General features: G+C 49.0%; 1 protein-coding gene across 1 annotated transcript in view; it reads left to right on the top strand.

Moving 5' to 3' along the window:
- The first annotated feature begins 1708 nt into the window (after positions 1-1708).
- Positions 1709-21269, top strand: part of MED13 (mediator complex subunit 13) — a 48740-nt gene continuing 29179 nt past the window's right edge. The window contains 3 exon segments of the mRNA XM_050321581.1: positions 1709-3181; positions 4984-5218; positions 14318-14486. Of these exon segments, the coding sequence (XP_050177538.1) occupies positions 3116-3181; positions 4984-5218; positions 14318-14486 (470 nt within the window). The 5' untranslated portion in view covers positions 1709-3115.

The raw sequence follows: 21269 nt of genomic DNA, 5'->3' as shown, positions 1-21269 counted from the left end.
CCCAGCACTGCCTCGGGATGATGCCCAGGAGCAGATCCAGGAGGGGCCAGGAGCCTGGGATAAATATGTGGAGTTCCAAGAAGATGGATCAGGCTGGTGACAACCACTGGGGCACGAGGCAATGGGCACAAACTGCTGCCCAGCAAGATCCACCTGAACATGAGGAAGAGCTTCCCTGTGCAGTGACCGAGCGCTGGAACACACTGCCCAGAGGGGCTGTGGAGTCTCCATCACTGCAGATATTCCCTGTGCCATGAGCTCTGGGAGGTGGGACAGATTGCTGACAGGAAGCTGAACACGAGCCAGAGTGTGCCCAGCTGGCCAAGGAGGCCGATGGATCCTGGCCTGGCTCAGGAATGGGGTGGCAGCAGCAGCAGGGAAGGGATTCCTGCCCTGCACTCAGCGCTGGGGAGGCCACCCCTGGAGTGCTGTGTCTAATTCTGGGCACTCAGCTCAGGAAGGACGTGGAGGGGCTGGAGCAGGTCCTGAGAAGGGCAACAAGTCCTACGAGGAGAGGCTGAGGGAGCTGGGGTTGTTCAGCCTGGAGAGGCTCAGGGGAGACCTCACACCCTGGAAGGAATTCCCTGAAAGGAAAGGGGAGCGATGGGGGAGTTGGGCTCTGCTCCCAGGCAATAGGACAAGGAGGCTGTGCCAGGGGAGGTTTAGGTTGGACATTGGGAAGAAATTCTTTACAGAGGGAGTGACCAGACACTGGAATGGGCCCAGGGAGGTGGTGGATTCACTGGCCCTGGAGGTGTTTAGGCAGAGACTGGAAGTGGCACTCAGTGACAAGGTGGTGCTGGGTCAAAGGTTGGACTCGATGACCTCAGAGGTCTTCTGCTCTGTCATTCCGTGGTTCCGTGACCCACCGTGGCCCCTCCGACCCGGCCCACCCCGCGAGGAGCCGCGGGCCGGGCCGAGGCGGGACTCGAACCCGCGGCCCCGCGGTCCCCGCGCCGTTCCCGGCCGGCCCCGCTAGATGGCGCCGGCCCAACGGGCAGGGAGGGGCTCGGCAGCGCCGCGCGCTCCCCTGGCGGCCGCTGCGCGCTCCCGCCCCCCCCGCCGCCATGGCGGAGCGCGCCCACGTGACGGCGCGGCGGCCAATGGGAGCGCGGCAGGGGGGCCCCGGCCGCCGTCCCTGTGGCCGCCATTAAAGAAAAAGGGTCTCGGAATTAGCCGGGAGCCGGAGCCGCTCCCGCCCCGGCCGTGCGGGACCCGCGCCCAGGGCTCCCGCCGCCACACGATGCCGCGGCCGGGCAGCCGCCGACAGAGGCACCGCTGAGGGGAGGGCGACGCGCCGGCGGGGGCTTCGCGGGCAGCGACTCCGCCAGCGGCAGCAGCAGCAGCAGCGGCGGCGGCCGCCGCGTCCCTGTGTGTGTCGGCGGCGCCGGGAATTGCGGGGCTCCGACCCCCTCGGGGCTGAGCAGAGCCCGGGGCTCGGCCGCCGCCTCCCCGCCCTGCCCGGGAGCCCCGGGGAGGGGGCCCCTCCGCCCCCGCGGGACCCGCACCTGAGGAGAGCGGGGGGTGTCGGGCTGCCCCCCGCGGGACGCGCCGCGCCGGACCAAGACCATCGCTTCATATTTTTCTCCTCCTCCTCTTCCCCCCTCCCCCCTTTTTTCCTTTTTTTTTTTTTTTTTTTCCCTCTCTCTCTCCTTTTTTTTTTTTTTCCTCGTTATTTTTTGAAGGACCGGCCTCGCCGCGGGGCTGATCCCTCCCCGCCCCGCCGCCCCCCGGGCTCTGGCGGGGGTCTCCTCCCCGCTGCCCGCGGTGACTCGGCGGGCTCCGCGCTCCCTCCAGAGACTTTCGGGGGTCCCCCGGCCCCCGCGGACAGCTGGGGGGGACCAGCCCCCCCCGAAGACACTCTGCGATTCGCCCCGTCCTCCTCCCCCGACGGGGATCGGCCTCCCGGAGACTCCTCCATCCTTCCCCGGAGAGACTTCGAGGGTCACCCGCAATTTCCTCCTTCCACCCCTCTCCCCCTCCCTCCTTTCCCCACGGAAGGATTTTTTTTTTTTTTCTTACCCGACGGAGGGTATTTTGGTTTCGGCCTCGCTGCGAAGACTGTTTCGTTTTGGGGAAAGGGGGGTGTTTTCCACACGGGAATTTAATCCCCCGCTGGGCTGCCGAGGAGACTTTTGCGGCCTTTCTCTCTCAAGGAATACCTTCCCCCCTCCCCTGCCCCCGCAGATGTTTTTTTGGGGTACACCCCAGGAAATTTTTCTCGTTCTGCCTTTACGAATTCTTCAGACTGGCCTTGCTTCTGGCCCCTGAAGTTTGTTTTTATGCTTTTAAATTTTAATTTATTTGGAATATTTTTTGGAGCAAGGGAGAAGAATCTGACCCCCCCACACCCTGTTGCCCTCGGACTCCGAAGAGACGAGCCTGGATTTTTCTCTCTCCCACGGCCAATCCTTCCCAGTCATTCCACAATTTGCCCCTTTCTCGTCTGATGACTAAAGGAACAGGAGGAAGAGGAGGGGGGGTTCTGGATTAATTACCCCCGCTGGATTATTTATGTTTTCCTACTTCTCTTGCTTGGCATCTGAGAAGAGAGGAAGGAGGGATGTCAACTGATTTTTACCCCTAGCCCCCCCGGATTAATTACCCCATTTTTATTCTCTTGTTGGATCAATCACCCCTTCACCTCCTCTCCCTCCCCTCCTTATGCGAACGAGAAGACAAGAGGAACAGGGAGGATTTTGATCTTAATCTCCCGTCGCTGGATTACTTACCACCTCCCTCTTTCTGTTCTCCCCTTCCACCGTGGCTTTACCCCCCCCCCCCTCGGTGAATCTCCAGAAGACGAGAAAACGTTCTGACTTCCTTTAAAAAAAATTATTTTTTTTTAATAATTTTTTTAATATATTTTTTTAACCCCCCCCTCGCCTCTCTCGTCCTATTCCCCCTGCCACTATTTCGCGTGCGCGCGTGTGTAAATCCCTTATTTAATTGTATTATTATTTGTGCGTGTGCGGAGCCCCCCTCCCCCTTTCCCTCTCGCTGTCTGTCTCTCCCTCTCTCCCCCTCTCTCTCTCTCTCTCTCTCTCTCCCTGGCTGTCTCTTTCTTTCTTGTCGGAGGCTGTGGGATAATGGCGTGTGGGTTGTGGCTGTGAGGATGAGTTCCTGCTTCGTGCCGAACGGGGCCAGCCTGGAGGATTGCCATTCCAACCTCTTCTGCCTGGTGAGTGGCGGCCCCGGGCTCGCAGCCGCCCGGGGACACGGGAGGGAAGGGAGCCGAGCTCTGGGGGAGGGGGAAGGGGCAGTGGAAGCAAAGCAGCCATTTTTAGCAGAGCTTCTGTTGGATGAGCCCTCGGAGTAGGCCCTGCCTGGAGCAGCCAACTCTCCCATGCCCCTCTGGTTCCCCCTCCATCGCTGTCTGTCTCGCCTCGCCCCTCCCTCCGCTTTCTTCCTGGATAGTATCCTCCCTGCAACTCGCCTTTTCCTTCCCTTTCCCTGCCTCCCAACTTTTCCTCCTTTCTCCCCGCTGCCCGCCTCTCATCTCCTGCCTTCTCGTCTCCTGCCCCTGCTCCTTCCAGCCCCACATCTCGGGGAACTTTCTCTTCCCTCTCCCCACTCGTGACATCCCAAAGCCGAGCCGAAACCTCCCTTATCTTCCTCGCCTTCAGACGGCTCCCTCTCTCGCTGCGTGTTTTTATCCTGGAGGGCTGGTGTTGGTGATGCCCTCGCCGGGATCGGGGCTGTCTCTCGTGTTTTGATGTGCACCATTTTGTAGCCCTTTTTTAACCCAAGTATCGAGTCGTTCACATTGTTGAATTTTTGGTAGCTCCCAAAGTCGATTCGATGGAAGTGCACTGTGATGCAATTTTTTGGTGGCTGTGCTGAGCTGTTTCATCAGCTTTTTAATGCAAATGAGCTGATCCGAGCTGACTGCCTGATATTTATGATTCTAGAGATTGTTACAACAATCCAGTGCCAAAATATTGGCTAATATTTTTGGATGTAGAGGGGGATCTGAACGTGCCTGCGGCCCGCACCAGGCCCGCAGCCCCAAATTAACAGTGTATTTTTAAATCTGCAAGTGTTTCTAAAGTATCAACTGTTGCAGGCAACCTTTCATCCAAATTGCTCTCCTGCTGAAGGTGGGGAGGCTGCCATGTTACATTTAAATGTTGCAGTAATCTTTTGTGTGTTGTCATGCCGGGAAGGCAAAAAATAGTAACTTGTGAGCAAAGGCCGGGCTGCCTTGTGGTCCCTCCTCCAGGAGAAGCCGGGGCAAAGCCTCCCCTACCTGGGTGAAAGAACTCGGCACTAAAACTTGGGGCTGCCATGCAGATAACCCAGGAATTGTGTTTGCCATTAGGCAGAGCAGGGACTCTTCCTCCATATAAATCAAATTAATTTTTGCCTGGAAAGGGGTTTAGTGGCTCACGATCGACGTGGACGCAGGTCTGACGGATAATTTAATGGTGAAATTGGGATTGAAGTTCTCGGGATGGGGTGTGAGGAATGAGAGCTCCTGGTGAAATCAGGGAACTTGAGAGGCTTCCTGGGGGAGATGCAGAGAATGTTTTACAATGGAGAAACTTGTGAAATTTTCCAAAGCAGTGGATGGCTGGAAGAATGTGTGCTTGGGTTAGATTTACTGTACTGCCTATTTCCATGGGGTAATCTTGCATTGAGAAGGCAGTGTGTGCATAAGCAAGTAAAAAGAAAGATGTCCTTTGCTAAGGCAAGTGCTTGGGAGCTTGGGCAGTTGCAGCCTGTGAATAATTTACATTTTTCACTCTCTGACTTTAAATCAAATCTGCCTTTTCTCTGTGTAGTGAAAACGATCAGCCCTCGCTTTACTGCAGTTATTCCAAGAGCCTTTAAACCAGGATTCCTGGTCATTTCCCCTTCACAAGGCAACCCCATTTCCGCTCAGTTCTGTGCCATCAACCCTTCCCCTCTCCCCTCACCTGGCAGTTTGTGTGGGGGGTACCTGCCTGGATGTGTGACGTGTTTCTGCTCCCCTTCCCTCAGGCCGATCTCACCGGGATTAAATGGAAGCGCTACGTGTGGCAGGGCCCGACGTCTGCCCCCATTCTCTTCCCGGTGACGGAAGAGGATCCCATCCTGAGCAGCTTCAGCCGCTGCCTCAAGGCCGACGTGCTCAGCGTGTGGCGCCGGGACCAGCGGCCGGGGCGCCGCGAGCTCTGGATCTTCTGGTGGGGGGACGACCCCAACTTCGCTGACCTGATCCATCATGACCTCTCAGGTAGGAGGAGGACGCTCATTTGGCCAGTGAAAAAAGGACCCTTTGGTCAGGGAAAGGATTGTGGTGCTCAGGGCTGCCGGCCCTGAGAGCATCTGTACCGGAGAAGAAATGTTGGCTGTGAAGATAAATTTACTGCTGCGACCCTCCCCAGGTGATTCCAGCAGTGCCCAAACACCTCCCGTGGCTTTAGGTGGCTTTGGACTGCTGGAATTTCCAGAAGCCCTCCCCAGATTATTCCAACAGTACCCAAACACCTCCTGTGGGTTTAGATCACTGCTGGATTCTCAAGAAACCCCCACTGAATTATTCCACCTCCCGTGGGTTTAGGTGGCTTTAGACTCCTGGATTTTCCAGAAACCCCCACCAAATGATTCCAGCAGTACCCAAACACCTCCTGTGGGTTTAGATCACTGCTGGATTCTCAAGAAACCCCTACCAAATTATTCCACCTCCTGTGGGTTTAGATCACTGCTGGATTCCCAAGAAACCCCCACCAAATTATTCCACCTCCTGTGAGTTTAGGTCACTGCTGGGTTCCCAAGAAACAGGTTTTTGCTCCCTACTTGTTTCCTTGGAAAAAAAAAAAACAACAAAAAACCAAACCGCAAGCCTATGGATTTTGGCAGCTCCTTCCCCAGAAAGCTGTGCTGAAAGCTGTGCCTGTGATTCACAAGTGATGTCTCAAACATGTTTTGATAAGATCCCTTTTGTTGGGCAATTAGAATTTCCAGTTTCAAACAGTAAAGCCCCTTTGTTTTTTCGGGATGTAATAAGAGTTGTAGAGATCTGGGCAACTCCTGAGCTGTTTGGAGTTGCTTTGGTTGGAAGTCAAACCATGGGTGAGGAGCCCTCAGGAGGAGGCACCTGGAACTCACCAGCTGTTTTGGTGCAAAAAAAAAAAATCTCTTAAAACCTGGGGTTTTTATGATTCCTCTCTGCCCCTCTGCCAGTGCTCTGGACCTGCTTTCCACCCCAGCCTTCTGAAAGCCTGGCAATATTTGTATTTCTCAATAACTCCGTACTTCAAATCTGGCACCTTGGTTTGGAAATGTTTGCTTGTTGAGCTCAATTCCCCACGTAGATGGTTCCCAGCTGCTTTATCAGCAAGGTGACGAGGTTGATATTTAAATTGTGGGAGTCTAAAGGTGAGACCTAAACTAATTCCAGGAGGGGGGGAAAAAAAAAAAAGCAACTAAACACATCCCTCCAATTTCCTTTCAAATAATGTACAGTATTCAGATTACTGAAGTGTAAAATGAGCCCAAGGTTTGGTGACCTGGTAACCAGAAGTTGTTAATGCTGCCTGTTGTGTGTGGATAAGCTTGGAGAACAAACAGGAGTTTAAAGTGCCACTGAGGAAGTTGACTTGAAACAATTTAGTAACGCATGGAATTTTCATACAGAAACGAGAGTGTGTGTTAAACAATTGACGCACTAAAACCGTGTTTATTTCTTTGAGCGACTGACTTCAAAAGCTTGGGATGTTGCTCTTATTCCTGCCTGTCCTGGAACTACAAACTTTGCATCTCAAATGGCACTTACACCGTGCTTTTGCTTGGTGTTTTGGTGCTTTTTAAGGCTTCCTTATTTTGCCCTATAAATAACCTCGGTTTTGACCTGCAGGGAACATCCTTTGTGTGACTGAGCTGTGACTTGGGCTGAGTGCTGGTTTGAGCCTGGGCCTGCCCTGAGCCAACACCAACAGTGGTGTGAAAGTGGCTGTGGGAATTTGGTGGGATTAAACTGGAGGTGAACACGTTACATTGTGTTCTGAGGGGGAAGTTAAGCCACTTGGAAAGCGCAGTTCTGCACTGCCTAAGCTGAATAACTAAAATGGTTTGTTCTGAGCGACTTTCTTGGCATTCCCTTGAACGTGGAGCACAGAGGGACCTCCTGAAAGCAGCAGTGGAGTGTCCAGTGTGCAGGTGTTTGTGCTCACACAGAATTACCCTGGTGCACAGGTAGATAAGCAGGTATCATCCCAGGGATTTACCAACTCTGAACCTCTCTGAGGGCATAAGGGAGAGATAGGAGAGGATTAGACTCTCCCAGCCACGTCTTTGGGGCTTGTCTTTGTTCAGGTCACCTGTGGCTGTCTGTGCTTCCCCAGAGCCATTCCACATGTCCTCTCCATAAAGCTCCTCACTCGTGGCACTGTGACCTCAGGCTGTGTGTGGCTGTGTCTGACATCTCAGGTTTTTCAGGCTTGGGTTTGTCTTCTTCTAAATAAAAGGAGCCATTCTAATCTGTTGGTGTGCTTGGCTCCCCTGCCCAGCAGTTGATGCAGATGCTCCTCAGCCAACCTGCAGAGGAGCAGGCTGAGGGGTGCCCTCACCTGCACTTCTTCTCCTTCCTGTTACACCAAATCTGAATGTGAATCTGCTGTAAGAGAGAATTATGGCTGGGCCCAAACAATGTTATCTGACCTTTGTCACAGCCTAATGGATTTTTTCCGTGGTGGACAATTCCTCCTGCTAATTCCCACTGCCAGTGATGGCTTGTAAGGTTTTCAACGGGAATGATGAATGGCTTCTTAGCAGAGGCTTCTTACCCGCCAAACTGATTGGAAATGGTTTGCTGCTGAAGGTTGAGGTGCTACCTGGGTCACAACTTTTCTGCTGGACGTGGGGAAGGGTTGTCCTGAAGGAAGAGGGGGCTGGAGCAGCCTGTCCCTCCATGTCCATGGACAGACTGCTCCTGGGGAAGCAGGAGCACTGGTTAGAAACCTGCCAGAGCTGCTCACAGCTCTTCATTCTGGCTCCTTGTGGTACAAAACTCTGCCTGGACAGGTTGGTGTTTTGACAGTTTCTGGCTTTTTTTGGTGACTTGAAGTTTGGGTGAACGATGACTGTGGCTCATCTTAATTATCAGCCCTGAGGGGCTTAAAAATATCAGAAACCCTTTTGTCCCCCTCCCAGGATCACTGCAGCAGGGAGTGTACACTTGTGTGGATGTACACCTGTGCATATCAGATCAAAAACATAAATGATCTGTGTCTCCTCAGCTGTACATTCCAGAAGTTCATTCCTTGCCCTGGAGACACTTTGGATGCAGCTCCTGGCTCTGCCAGAGCTCTACCAGGCCCTGGATAAGTGTTTCGTTGATGGTCAGGGATTGCTGGTGCCTGGGGGCATGTCAAAAGGAGGCTTGTTCAGAGCTGCTGATTGATCAGGAGTATTGACTTCACTCCATCATTTATTTCTCTTTTCCTTCCCTAGGAACCCACTTACTGTAAAAAAAAAACCACCAAAAAACCAGGAGCCTCTTTCCACCCCAGCATAGCTAGAGGCAGGCAGAAGTTGGTGAAATGTTATTTTATCCTCTAACAACCTCAAAGGTTATGTTTTTGTTGTGACAGTGAGGCTTGATTATAGTAATTCTTGCAACTCAAACCTTAAAGTAGGACATCTCTTCCAATTTCAGGAGGCACCGGGCTCTGGCTGCTCTGATCAGCAGTTATTTTATCGGAGAGCTCCTCTCTGGTTTTTGAGTGGCTACCTCCACACTTGGAGTTTTATTCTTTAAATTGGCAGTGGATGATTTCAAAGCTGAGAACAGTTGGGTATGAATTATGTACCAGCCACGGGTCCCAAGGAAATGGTTACAATCTGATTAATGCTTGGACAGGGGAATGCTGCTCGATGGCTTTGACCTTCACGTTGCAGCTGTTAAATGGGGAGCTGCAAGATGCATCTTTTTCCTTCTGCTGTCTGTTAAATTGGGTTAATTTACTTTAAAAAATTAAAGAGTTCTGCTTTGTGCCTGTCATATATCAAGATAATCAGCTTTTTTTTGTTGTTTGCTGAATGCTCTTCCTCACGTTTGGGGAGGGGGGGGTGAATGTGTCCAAATATTCTGGTTTTGGGAGAGCTTGGGGGCAATCCTGGTGCTTGTGTGTGGTGCAAACAGCACCAGTCCTGGCAGCAAAGATGAATGTGTTGTGTTGTTCTTGACACCTGTGCATTGTAGATCAGATCCTGTCTCCAACAATGTGTGAGGGGCTGGACTGTGCTGATGGCAGCACCGAGTGGCTCCAGTTATCATTCCCAGGGGCTGCACAAACCCTGTAGGGTTTCCAACTGGAAAACTGTTCAGCCAGTGGAGCTCTTTTAAAATAACAATTGCTCCCCGAGAACACTGAACTCCTAAAAAAAAAAAAAAAAAACAAACCAAAAAAGAAAAAAGAGGATGCCTCTCAAAGCATCCTGCACCTGAGAGCTGTGTGGGAAGGATCTGTGTGTCCTGTGGCTGCCAGGAGAGGCATTCCCAGTGCTCCTGCTGCTGGTGCATTGATGCTTCAGCATTTCCTCAGTCCTCCATGTCAGAGATGGAGCCACTTCAGGAGAAGTGCAGAGGAGCATTGTGCAAAAATCACTTCCCACAGCAGCTTTAGCAAACTTCTGGGCCTTGGGGTGAAGGTGACAGGGATGGAACCTTTTTCCTGGTTTTCCTGACCACCAATGCCTGTGAAATCCCTGTGGAGAGAGGTGACAAGTACTTTGTGTTGGTAAATGAGGATCTGGCGTCGTGTCACGTTGTTTAGGTACAATGTCACATACACAACGTGCCTGTGGAAATGATAATAATGAGAGATTGAACAGTGTAGATGCACCTGCAGGTGAGATTACTCTGACAGCATGGAGGACAGTGGATCATTTATTTGGGAAGTTTCTCAGCCCAGCCCAGCTCACACCCCACAGACAGTGAGGGAGAGCAGGTACCTTGTTATCCTTACAAAATGTTGTTGTAACAACTCCTTGTTCTCATCTTATCCCTCTGTGTGTGCCCAGCCACAGAAAGGTCACACGCTGAGATTTGCAGCATTTCAATATTCTGCTGGAATATTTAAATAATGTTCTGCTGGAAAACCCTCTGTGTGTGATGCAGGGAAAGGGGGAGCCCCACAGAAAGTAACCTGTGATGCTGCTGGATATTTTCACTGGGGCAGTTTGGGCAGTGATTCCTTCTCAGGTGATGACATTTTCTCTCCAGTTTGGATATCCAGAGTCCTGTATCCAGACTTTTCAGTGACTGTGGGCAACACACACAACTCTGCTGGGAACAAACTTAAATTGTCTTCCTTAGATTCTCCAATTGGTCTTTGGAAATTGTATTGATTTCCTTTTTCCCTGCAAAATCTGTTGCTCCTCCCTCGTTTCACAAGGGATATAGACCCTCCAAGTAATATTTCAGTGGCTTAACTGGGCAGCTCTTGCTTTGAGAATTTAATTTAAACTATCTGAGGATTTAAATATAATTTATTTTTTTAAATAGGAAACTTTTACTCCAAGTGTTTCCCTCCTATTGCTACAGTGTTGTACAGAGCAGCAATTTCACACCACTTGGCTTATTCACTTCCCTTGTAAGCTGAGGCTCACAAAGGAGGTTTGATTGTATAAATCAGGTTTCTATCAGTGTGTTTTTAGGAGTGGCACAGTGTCATATGATGGCAGAAAGGAAGAAGGGGCAAAATCCACGTTCTCAAATGTCTTCTTAAAAATTGCATTTTCAAGTCTGTGTATTTATCCAGGGCAGTGCAGATTTGTCATTATATGCTATTTCTGAGAAATCCTTCATTAATATATTTGGCTGAAGGGCTGTGAGTAACAAACAGGGTTTAAAAAGCTCCCTTGAATGAAATTAATAGGTTTAAAGGTACTGCTTTTTCCGAATTCCCTATAAATTGCAAGGGTTTTATATTCTCCAAGAGCACCACACAGACAGAAGGGCATAATCAGGAAAAATGAGCTTTACTGTTGCAGGTGAACTCCAGGAAGAATATAAAGCAGAACATAAAAGTACTGAAGGCAAGTGGCCTCCAACTCTCTCAATAAAATTGGGTGTTGGCTGAGAAAGTTTATTTATGTCTAGTGTAAAAATTGCTTTTTCCTGGCCACTGTTTGCATTTATTCTTCGTTCCCTGATCATTTTGAGCTTCATTTAAGGAAACCTCTCTGCCTGATGCTTGGTGTGGAGAGAGAGGGAGTGCAAATCGTTGTGGTGGGACCTGGTGTGAACTGTTTGATGGATTGACACCTTGCAGAGGGGTTGAATGGTTTGGCCAGCTGAGAGAACTACCCAAAAAATAAACCACTCATAACCTCCAGGCTGCCAGAGCACCTCTGTGGATAACGCTTGTCCAAAGTGAAATTGTGGCTTCACACCTTCTGAAAATGAGTCAGCACCTCATTCTGGTTTGTTGTCCCCGGCAGATTGAACATTTGCAGTTATTGTTTAAGGAAGATTGGAGGACAAGGGTGCCTCTTCCCCTCCTTTAATGAGTGGCTGGTGGTGGGAGGGGTTTTCTCATGTTGAAAAATAAGAATTTGAATTGAGAAGAAAAATAGTTGGCAGGTGTGAGCAGATGTCATGTTCCTCTCCTGCCATCCACCACTGTAAAAATGGGGGAGGGGAACGACTAAATAGACTTCAAGAAGACAGAGCACACTTACTGCTCTTTTTCTGCATGAATTTGAATAATGTCCTGAATGCTGGCATCTTTAACTGGCAGCTGATTTCACCTTCCCTTCCTGTACCAGTGTGCAGGTGGTTTTTGGGGACCAACCCTTCCCCCTGAGCAGGCTTTGGGAATGCTGGGTTGAGTTGTCATTCCCATCCAATCCTTCTGCTTTCCCCAGCCAGTGTTCCCTCCCCTGGGAGCTCCTCTGCAGCAGGAACAGCCAGGTGGGAGAGCTGGGAAGAGCAGCACCCTGAGGGGAGTTGTCCATGTGGGGTGTCAGCACAGCTGGGCCTGCTGAGGGACACCTGGCACGTTGTGGTGGCCTCAGGAGAGGAGAGCAGTGTGACATCCCAGGCTCTGCACTGCCAGCACCTCCCCTCATTGACACACCAAATGTCAATGGTTTGCTTTGGTTGGGCCAAGCCAAAATGGGGCACGGGGCTGGAAATGGCTCTTTGCACTCCCTCTTCCAGCAGGCCATGGCTGTGCTTCCAGTGGCTGTGTCAGACCACGGGAGCCACATCCAAAGCAGGCATTTAACCTTTGAAATGGCGTGCAGTTGATTGTGCAGGTAAAGTCCAACCCCCTGAGCTCTGGAGTTAATGTTTGCTCTGCTCAGCTCCTCAGGCTGGCCCCGCAGAGCTGCCCAGGGCACCCCCCAGAGCTGGGCACGACCTCTGCTCTTGGCACAGACACTGCACACCCTTGGACTTTGGGCTGCCCTTGCTCTTTGCTTCCAGTGTCTTGGACCCTGTTTCTGTCCTGAGCTCCTGGATTATCTTGGAGCTTTGCAGTTCTCACACCCCAGGTCTTTGCTGAGCTCCGGCTCTGGGAGGGAGTGGTGGGGCTGTGGGAAATGCTCCTCCTTGTTTTGCCTTGTCTTTACCAGAAAATCATTCCATGTAGTGATTCATCTGTAATGGTGCACAGCTCCTCTTCTGTAAATGGTGAGGCAGGTCTATTTACTCTTTCTCTGTCCCTCAGAAAAGGCTACTTGGGGTAATTTTCTTTTACTCACAGTACTGGTCTTGAGTGGGAACGGACTTGTGTGGAATCAGGAACACACAAACACGGCCAAAACCGTCTTGAAATTCCCTTCTCTCTCATCCCTCTCTTAAATATTGTTTATTGTGCTAATATGCAGGGTTATTTCCTAAATAAAACTCTTAGGTGTCTGGCTTTCTAGATGGTCTCTAATTTAACGATATTGAGACTTTAGTTAATACTATTGCAACCTTTTAAGCTTGTAAGTGGCTTGCAGAGAAAGGTGAAGGGGCTTCTTTCCAAGGGGGATTTCAAAAGCAGGGGCTTGGCTGTGTGTGCTGAGGATTCCTGACCATGGGGCAAACCATGGAAAGCTCTTGGAATCCCAATCCTTGCTGTGCTGAACCCAAGCTGAACTCCAGCTCCTGGAGTGGCAGGGAAGGCAGGAGGGACAGGGAATGGGAGGATGAGCTGGTCTGGGGGTGAACTCTGCCTGGAGGTCACAGCAGGGACCTCCACAGGTCCCCTCCAACCTCAGCCACTCCACGGCTGCCCAGGGACTGAGGTGCAGATGCATCTCCTGGTCTGTGTCACACACACTCCTGGTCCCTGCTGCCCCTGGGGTGTGAAAGCACTGGCACTGCAGGAGCCACTCTGGGTTAGTCCAAGGAGAGCAGCAGCAGATCCTTGGGGATAGATGGAAAACAGGAGATAGGAGGAGTCACAGCTGCAAAGATAAGACCAGACTGGCAGGGATTTAAGGGCGAGATCTCCAGTTTTGTTGTGTTATCCTCCTTGTTAGAGCTGCTGGGAGTCAATGGTGTCACAGGTACACAGAGAGGCACCTCAGGAACCTGCAGATGCCCCTGATTTTACCTGTGGGATGGAATTGTGGCGTCAGGGCAGCTCTCTGGGCCAGGGCATGTGCTTTGAGGGCCCTTCAACCGTGTTCAGACCCTGCTGAGGAGCTGGGGGTGCAAGAGGTTGCAGTTCCTTGTAATGATGAATCTTGCTTTTCAATCTGGCAAATGAAGCTGGCTTGTGTAAGTTGGATTCCATGATTTGTGGGACACACAAGATGTCAGTGTTTCACTCCAGAATCCCAGCAGGAGCAGCTGGGCTTTGTCTTGCTGCTCGCTGGTTTTTATCTTCTCCTCTACATATACATCAGAAGGCAGAACTCACCTGCTTAAATACCTTCATTTTTGGGGTTAAAGTAAGAAGAAAAATTGCACTTTGGAGTCTTCTGGGGCTATTCAGATTGCTCTTACCAATTTTCTGAATCTGAGTATTTCTTTTTCATTATTTCCAACAAGTTGAACATGGAGGGCCAGTTATCAAATGCCACTCGTGCCTGGCTTTCCTCAGCCAATGCTGCTCAAAGACACCAGGAGATATTAATAGTTTGGCTTTGAGAAATTAATTTTTAAGCATAATTACCAACTAACTGTGCAGGGTAACTCACCCAGACTCCCCAGACCTTGCAGAGCCAGCACAGATTTCTTCGAGGCCGAACTGTGGAAGGTTCTGAACATCACAGGGTGGTTTTTGGTCCCCTGTTAACACCATGAACATCCTGGAAGGATCTTGTGACACCTGCACGAGGTGCTGGGAGGGAATTTGATGCTGACTTGTGTCTTTTCTTGGCCTTGCAGAAGAGGAAGATGGTGTCTGGGAGAACGGGCTCTCCTACGAGTGCCGCACTCTGCTCTTCAAGGCCGTTCACAACCTGCTGGAGAGGTGTCTGATGAACAGGAACTTCGTGCGCATCGGCAAGTGGTTCGTGAAGCCTTATGAGAAAGATGAGAAACCCATAAACAAGAGGTAGGGGTGTCTTGTTTGGCTTTATTGGGGGGTTTATTTGTTTTATTTGGCTTTTATCAGGGTGTTTTAGTTTGCTTTATTAGGGGTTGGCTCAAGCTTCGTGCTGGAAGAAAGGTTTAATCAAGAGGTTTCTGTGACTTGTTACTGAGCCTGGATCTCAATGCCCTTCCTCATTTTTTCTGCCTTTTTGGAGTCCTTCAGGTCTTTCTTATGACAAAGGACATAATGCTGGGTGTAGCAGGCAATCTGTTCTGTGCTGGTGACCATGGATAAGATTGGATAAGGTGGAAAAGGAGGTAGAGCCTTCCAGAAAGCTAAAAAAAGATCCCTGTCTGAAGAGATGCTTGCCAGTAGCTGGGGCTAATTCTGCCTGCCAACACTAAACTCGTGGTAGAGAGCTCTTTGCAGGTACCACGTGAGCTGTGGGTAATCTGCATCTTCTGGGAGATGCTGAGAGTTTGGGATGTCAGCTCCTGGTCAGAGGGAAGGTGGTGTTTGGGAGCACTGGTGTTAAAAGGATCCATCCACGTGGCCTCCACACTGAGGGGAGCAGGGCAAGGAGAGAATTCCTGCTCCAAATTGGAAGGGCTTCTCCTCCTGGCTCTAACGTGGTTTGACACGGTCTATGTTGCCTAGCAATAAATAATGAAATGAATAAAAACTAGGTTAGCTGGAACAAGTTTAATCGCTGTTCCCAAATCAGCTTTGAAAATCCAAAGTAATTTAAAGCTTAGATGATGGGGGGGTTTTGTGTGGCTTTTGTGTGTGTGTGTGTGTCTGTGTATGTGTTAAATCTTGCATGCAGGAAATTTGGAGATCAGTGGCTTTGCTTTTTTGGGTGTGGAGTTGGCCATTGTTGGCATCTTCTGCAGTAAATTTAAACTTGAAAGAAATTTAGGAGCTGTTTTGGAGCGAAAGAAGCAGAAGCACATGTTTGTGTGAGTTTCTATTAGTAGTTGTGAACTGCTGCTTTTAATTTATGTATTAACTTATCCTTTAGTTCGAAGCATCTCTTTCTCCACCCTGGTCAGGGCAAATGTTTCCTCTCTGGGGTGTCCTTGTCCATCCATTTTTTCTGTGTGTTGTTGCTATAAATCAATAATAAAGAGTTTACTTTTAACCATTTCAGCCAATATTGCCTTGCCACAGTCTGGGCTTTCCTCCTTTGAGGAGCTGGTTTACCAAATTGCCATTTGAAACAAGCATTAGTTGTGTTGTGGCATCTCTCACTGTAACTCCACCAAAGCTGCTGAAAGCTTTAAAAATAAAATAGCGGCGTTTGTTTAATTTGGAGACCGATAATTTTCTAAGGAAGGGCAGGAGGTCAACCTGCTTGCTGAAAATGAGGAGATGTGTGCTTTTACCCACCCACCTGCAGCAGGTGTAGCCCAGAACTACTGGAAGAATCTGTAAAAAGGTTGGACAGGTCTGTGTAGGAGATTTCAGGGGGGGAAATTCCAGTATTTCCTAGCAGAGAGCTCGGGGCCACTTGTGCTCTGAGCACTGGCTGTGGGAAATGAAGGGAGGGCAGTGGGAAATGAAGGGAGGGCAGTGGTTTAATAGATGGCAGCACAGTGGTACACTGAGCTCCTCCCTTCTAGGAATATCTGGGATTGGGATGAGCTGGAGAGTTGGGCCCCGGGGGACAAACCCAGATCTTGCAGTGGGTGCTTGGCGATGCCACCGCTGGAGCTCCACAGTTTGTCGCTCTCTGAGGGAGGAGGAGATGGCAAGAGGGATGGTTGGAGTGGATTTTGGTTTCTTGTGTAAATTGGAACGCTGTTCTAGTCCAAAGGAACATTTCTCTCTTATCAAAAGTCAACTGTGACACTGCAGCAAACTCAACATAAAGGGCCTTGCAGCCGGCCTGGAAAATGCCCTGACTGCTGCACCTGGGGTGTTGATGTGTTCCTTACCTGCTCTAGGCCTAACAAAACCTACACCTGAATACAGCTTTTACACAGTTTGCATTCCTTAGGCTCCATTTCATCAGCCAGCCCTATAAGAAATGTATCTATTTTGTTGTAGATGTGGCTGACTGAATTAAAACCCAAACTCAACTCCCAGCAGCCCCTCCCCAGAGCCACCCCTGTGTGCAGGGCTGGGGATGCACACAGCAGTTTTTGGAGCTCTGGTTGTGCCTTTGATCCCATATTCTCTGCTCTGCTGTCTTTGGGGCTGTTGTTTGCATCAACATCCAGAAGCCCTGGGAAGGAGTTCCTGTGCAATCTGAAGGCCTGCAGTGTCCTGGCGATGTGAAGTTTGCTACCAGTGTGCTTTGGATCACAGTTTATCCAACCCTGCACTTTGGGGCTTGGCCAGCCACTGGAGAGACTCGTTCCCTGTGTTTTACAGCTGCAGATTTCAGTCAGGTTGGTTGTTCCTGCTGGCAACCTTTAGTCCCAAAGGCTTGGAACTGCCAAGGGAGCACTTGGAGCTCTGGGTGGTGCAGGTGACTTGTTGGGGCTGTGGGACCTCAGCTTTGTCCCTGCCTGTCTCTCTGAAGGATGTGCAGATAGAGCTGTTTCTTTCAGTTGAAGCTGATCCCATCTGGATTTTTCCTGGTTCTCTTTGAAAGCATGTGTTTCCAGAACGGCAGATTTTCTGTTCCCTGCTCTCCCAACAATGCAGTCGGTCGTGCTGCGCTGTCCGTGTGTGTGTGGGCACAGCAGCCGTAGGGCTGGGATTCCCAGGAGCTGTTTGCCTGTCATAGCAGACCCTCCAGCAGCTCTGCCTCCCTGGCTGTTGCTCTGTTATTTTTTTCCTCCTTGTATCAGTTATATTAAAAAAATCCCCTCAATTTCATCAGCTATTTTAATTTTCACAGGACAGTCCCTAACGTTCACAATCTGATGCCACTGTGGCACGTGAACAGCTGACCAGGGAACTAAGAATTACTATTAAGTGTTTGCTGCCTAATGACGTGACTTCTAAACCAAATAAACTTCTGAAATGATGTGAGGTCAGTTCAAGATCTCCTCAAGATGCTGCTGTAGGAGCAGGAAGCCCTCAGCTGTTTGCACTGCGCCGTCACGTGCCGTGAGGGGACAACCGTGCCCTGCTCTTCCCTCCCTCCCTCCCCTGCTGCTCCCCAGTCTCAAACCAGCACTGAGCAAAGTGAGACACTCAGGGCTTTGGTGCAATCTGATCTGGTAGAACGAGTCACGATTCCCGAGCCTGAGGAAACTGTCTGAGGTTTTCAAGTATGTTGGTTCCCCTCCCGTTTATAGATCGGGCAGGGATGGAGCAGCCAACTCCCTCTGTCTGTGTGTGCTGGTGCTGGGGCTCCTTTTCAGATTGGTGATTTCAGCACAACAGCAGTAAAATAAAACACTAAAGGCAAGGTTTTGCTAATGGTCTTAGTTGTAACCAACCAGAGAAAGAATAATGGCCCCTGTATTTGTCACAGCCTTAAAGCAAGGGAGACCCACAGACTCAACGTGGTTTAAACAACTGCACATTAAATTAAAGTCTGACAAGCAGGAATGCCGTTCCCCTTTCTCCTTTCCAGCCAGTTGTGATGTTAGTGCCACTTTCAGGAGTATGGTTGTGTGTGCTTTATTCCACAGTCCCCTCTGTAAATGTGTGAGATTGATCTGCTGCATCCAGATCTGCTTGGCTGCTCCAATAACTCTCTGGGTGAGACTGTTCCTCTCACTCATTAGCAGTGTGTACCTGGGATAAATATGATTAGGAAACTTGTCAAATTAAATACTAGTTCAGATAGAATTTCTTGCTGGAGATGAAATCTGACACTCCTAATGGAGCACAAAGTACCCCGTGTTTACATGGAGGGCACCTCTTGCAGTTTTGGTAATAATTACAACTTGCTAAACTTTAACACAATTGAGATACCAGTAAGCAAATAATTGAGTAATCCCCATTTTGTGGGTGGATCTGATAGACAACTGCAAATCTAGAATTCTAAAAGGTGCTATGTTACTTGGATGGTTGCTTTTTCTTTTCTCCCTCGTTGTTGGGAAATAATACAACCACTTGCAGTGGGTGGCAAACCAGAACTGGTGTCTGACAAGTTCACTTAAAAAAACAAAATGAAAAAAAAAAACCCACCAAACACCACACCCCCAAAACAAGTAAAAACCCCCCAAAATCCCCCACCAAACCCACTTGGAAAAGCACAAGTGATAAGCTTATCACAGCCTACAAACTGTGACTTGCTGCACAGGTTTCACAGGTTTTTACCCTTAGTCTGGGTACAGGATTTTAGATTTTATAATGCCAGCACACCAGTCCCTTCTTTTTTTCTCCATGGAAATCCTATTTTAACTACCTGATGCAAACAACAGGTATAAACTCCATGGGAAATGACTGCTGGAAAACATTCCAGGTATCAGTCTGGCTTTATTAGGAACCTTTGTACACGTGGTTATCTTGATTTCGAGGTGTGCTTATCAGAGTTCTGGATACTGGGATTTTTTTCTTTTATTCTCTACCTCATCTTGCCCTGAGGAAGAAGTGGCCCCAGTGAGTGTGAGTCTTGAGTGGGGACTGTGGTGTTATTTTTTAGGCTGTGGGGTTTATTTTTTAGGCTGTGCCCTGGGGATGGTCCTGCTGCCCAAAGTGTCTGTGTGGATGAAGTGGCAGCCCTGGTGGCATCAGCTGTTGGTGCTGCTTGGTCTGCCCTGCCCTCAAACAAAGGCAGTGCTGTGCTTTTGGTCCTTCTGACCCACATTTCTCCCTCAACCCCCTCTTGGCTGCCTTTTTTCCCCATTTCCCACTGCTCATCTTCCCTCAGGAGCAGAGCGTGGGACTCCTCGATCCCCTGGAGCGGTGCTGGGAATTATTATTATTAATCCCAAACCAGATTTCTGGGTGCTGCAGCTCCAAAATTCCTTCATCCTGGAGCTGACCACAAGAGCACCGTGCAGCCCCAGGCTTGGGCTTCATTTCTGGGTCTTTACTTTGCAGCAGCAATAGCTGGAACCGAGTGGCTCTTCCTTGGAATGTTTCCTATGGAAGCCGCTCAGCTCTTCGCAGTCTAAATTTCCTCCCTGGGTTAATCTTTAAATCAAACAATGTCAACATTTTTTTACACCGGCTCTAATGAGGCTGTTCTGGCATCGTGGCCCGGCAGGAGAGCAGGTGATGTTTTTCCTTTGACTGGAGACAGCTGGAATTGAGAGCTGCTGTAAGTAGGACAGTGCAGGATAAACAGCAGGAGCTGAGAGCATTGATCACATGATTGTCTCTTTGGAATATTGGGTTGCTACAGAGACTACAAGCAGACAAATTTAGCACTTTACATCACAAAGCAGTTTTCTCTTATTTAGCTTAAATTACACTGGTAGTTGGTTCATCAGGAAAAAATGATACGGCTCTTGGTTTTTAGCTTTCAGCAGTAAATCTGCTCTTTTTGTTCACTGAACAATGAAATAACCCAAACCCCATCCAGATCCTTGAGATTTTGTTAAATGGCAATTTGGTAATGCGTTTTCCATTTTGAACTTGGGGGGGAAAAAAAACCTGGCTTAACAAGATGTTTGTAAATGTTTCAGGATGGGAAAGAGCAATACATGGAAAGCTGTTACACTGGCTTTGGAACACAGGGATGTCTGAGTATTCCCCATTCCCCAAATCTGGGCTGCATCCTAATCCTTTCTAGCACAGGGATGTTTCTCTGGGAAGGCTCGACTTCAGATCCCGGAGATTTGCAGCCTCCAATTAAAGGCTGCTAAAATACAAGGTGACAGGTTTATTGGGCTCATTTAAGTTCTGAAATACAGGAACGGGAGCAAACTCTTTTTGGAGGGTTGTTTGTAATTGTATCTGGAGAAATACAGACCTTTTGTGTTATATATATTTATATATATATATATATATGTTTTCTTTGCTGCACTCTGAAAAAACCAGTTTGCTGCTTTTTAGTGTCTCGGAGTTTTGGTGTGTACAAAAATAATTTTTATTTTTGTTTCAACCTTGTCTTTATTGGGGTGGAGCTCATTGATGATGAAGTTAATTTAAAAATGTGGAAGTCCAGGGTGACTGAGACTTATTCTACAATACAGGTCACTTGCTGCATTTATGTTTGTTTTAGTGCACATAGTGTGCTTATGGAATAAATACAGATTTTGAACTCTCTGGTCCCAATAAAATCCCAACATCCCCAGCTGGGCTGGGAGAGCCTTTTGACAGGAGTCAGCAGGGATGTGCTTGGAACTGGAAGTTTTGCTCCTTTGCTGTTGCTTTGTGTTCCCATCCCAACCAGCTTTGTGCTGTATTTCCATGGGGAGTTCCTGGCAATGTTGGAAGGGTGTTTGCTGCTCCATCTCTTTGTCACAGTCATATATATGGGATATATACATTTACAGCCTATGGAGAACCAGGAGTCTCTCATCCTCTCTTTCCCTCAGTGCTTAAAAAGCAGAACAACCTCCTCAAAATAACTAAAAACAACCAAAAAAACCCTTCTGAAATATTTATAATTAAACAATTTATGTGCTTGCCTTATGTGTGGGTTTTTTTTTTTCCTTTTTATCTTTCATTTCTTACGAAAACTCAGATATTTTCCCTGGCAATTATTGTTGGTGCCGTGTTAATACAACAATCTCATTTGGGTGTTTTACTTACATTTTGCTGATTACAGCAAGTGAATACTTCATTTCCTGCTCCTTTGTAGTCAGGATGAAGTTTGGGGGGTGAAGGGAAAAGAGAATAAACAGCCATCAAAAAACTGAACAGGGAGGGTCTCAGGGCTTTGGGGGGGTTGTGGCACCTTAAACCTTTTCCCCATTTACACTTCTATTCCAAAGAGAACAGATTGAA

The sequence above is a fragment of the Myiozetetes cayanensis genome, unplaced genomic scaffold, assembly GCF_022539395.1.
Source record: "Myiozetetes cayanensis isolate MyiCay16 unplaced genomic scaffold, myiCay2020 scf27, whole genome shotgun sequence".
Classification (NCBI taxonomy): Eukaryota; Metazoa; Chordata; class Aves; order Passeriformes; family Tyrannidae; genus Myiozetetes; species Myiozetetes cayanensis.
The sequence above is the reverse complement of the archived record's forward strand: the minus strand, read 5'-3'. Positions and strand labels throughout refer to the sequence as shown.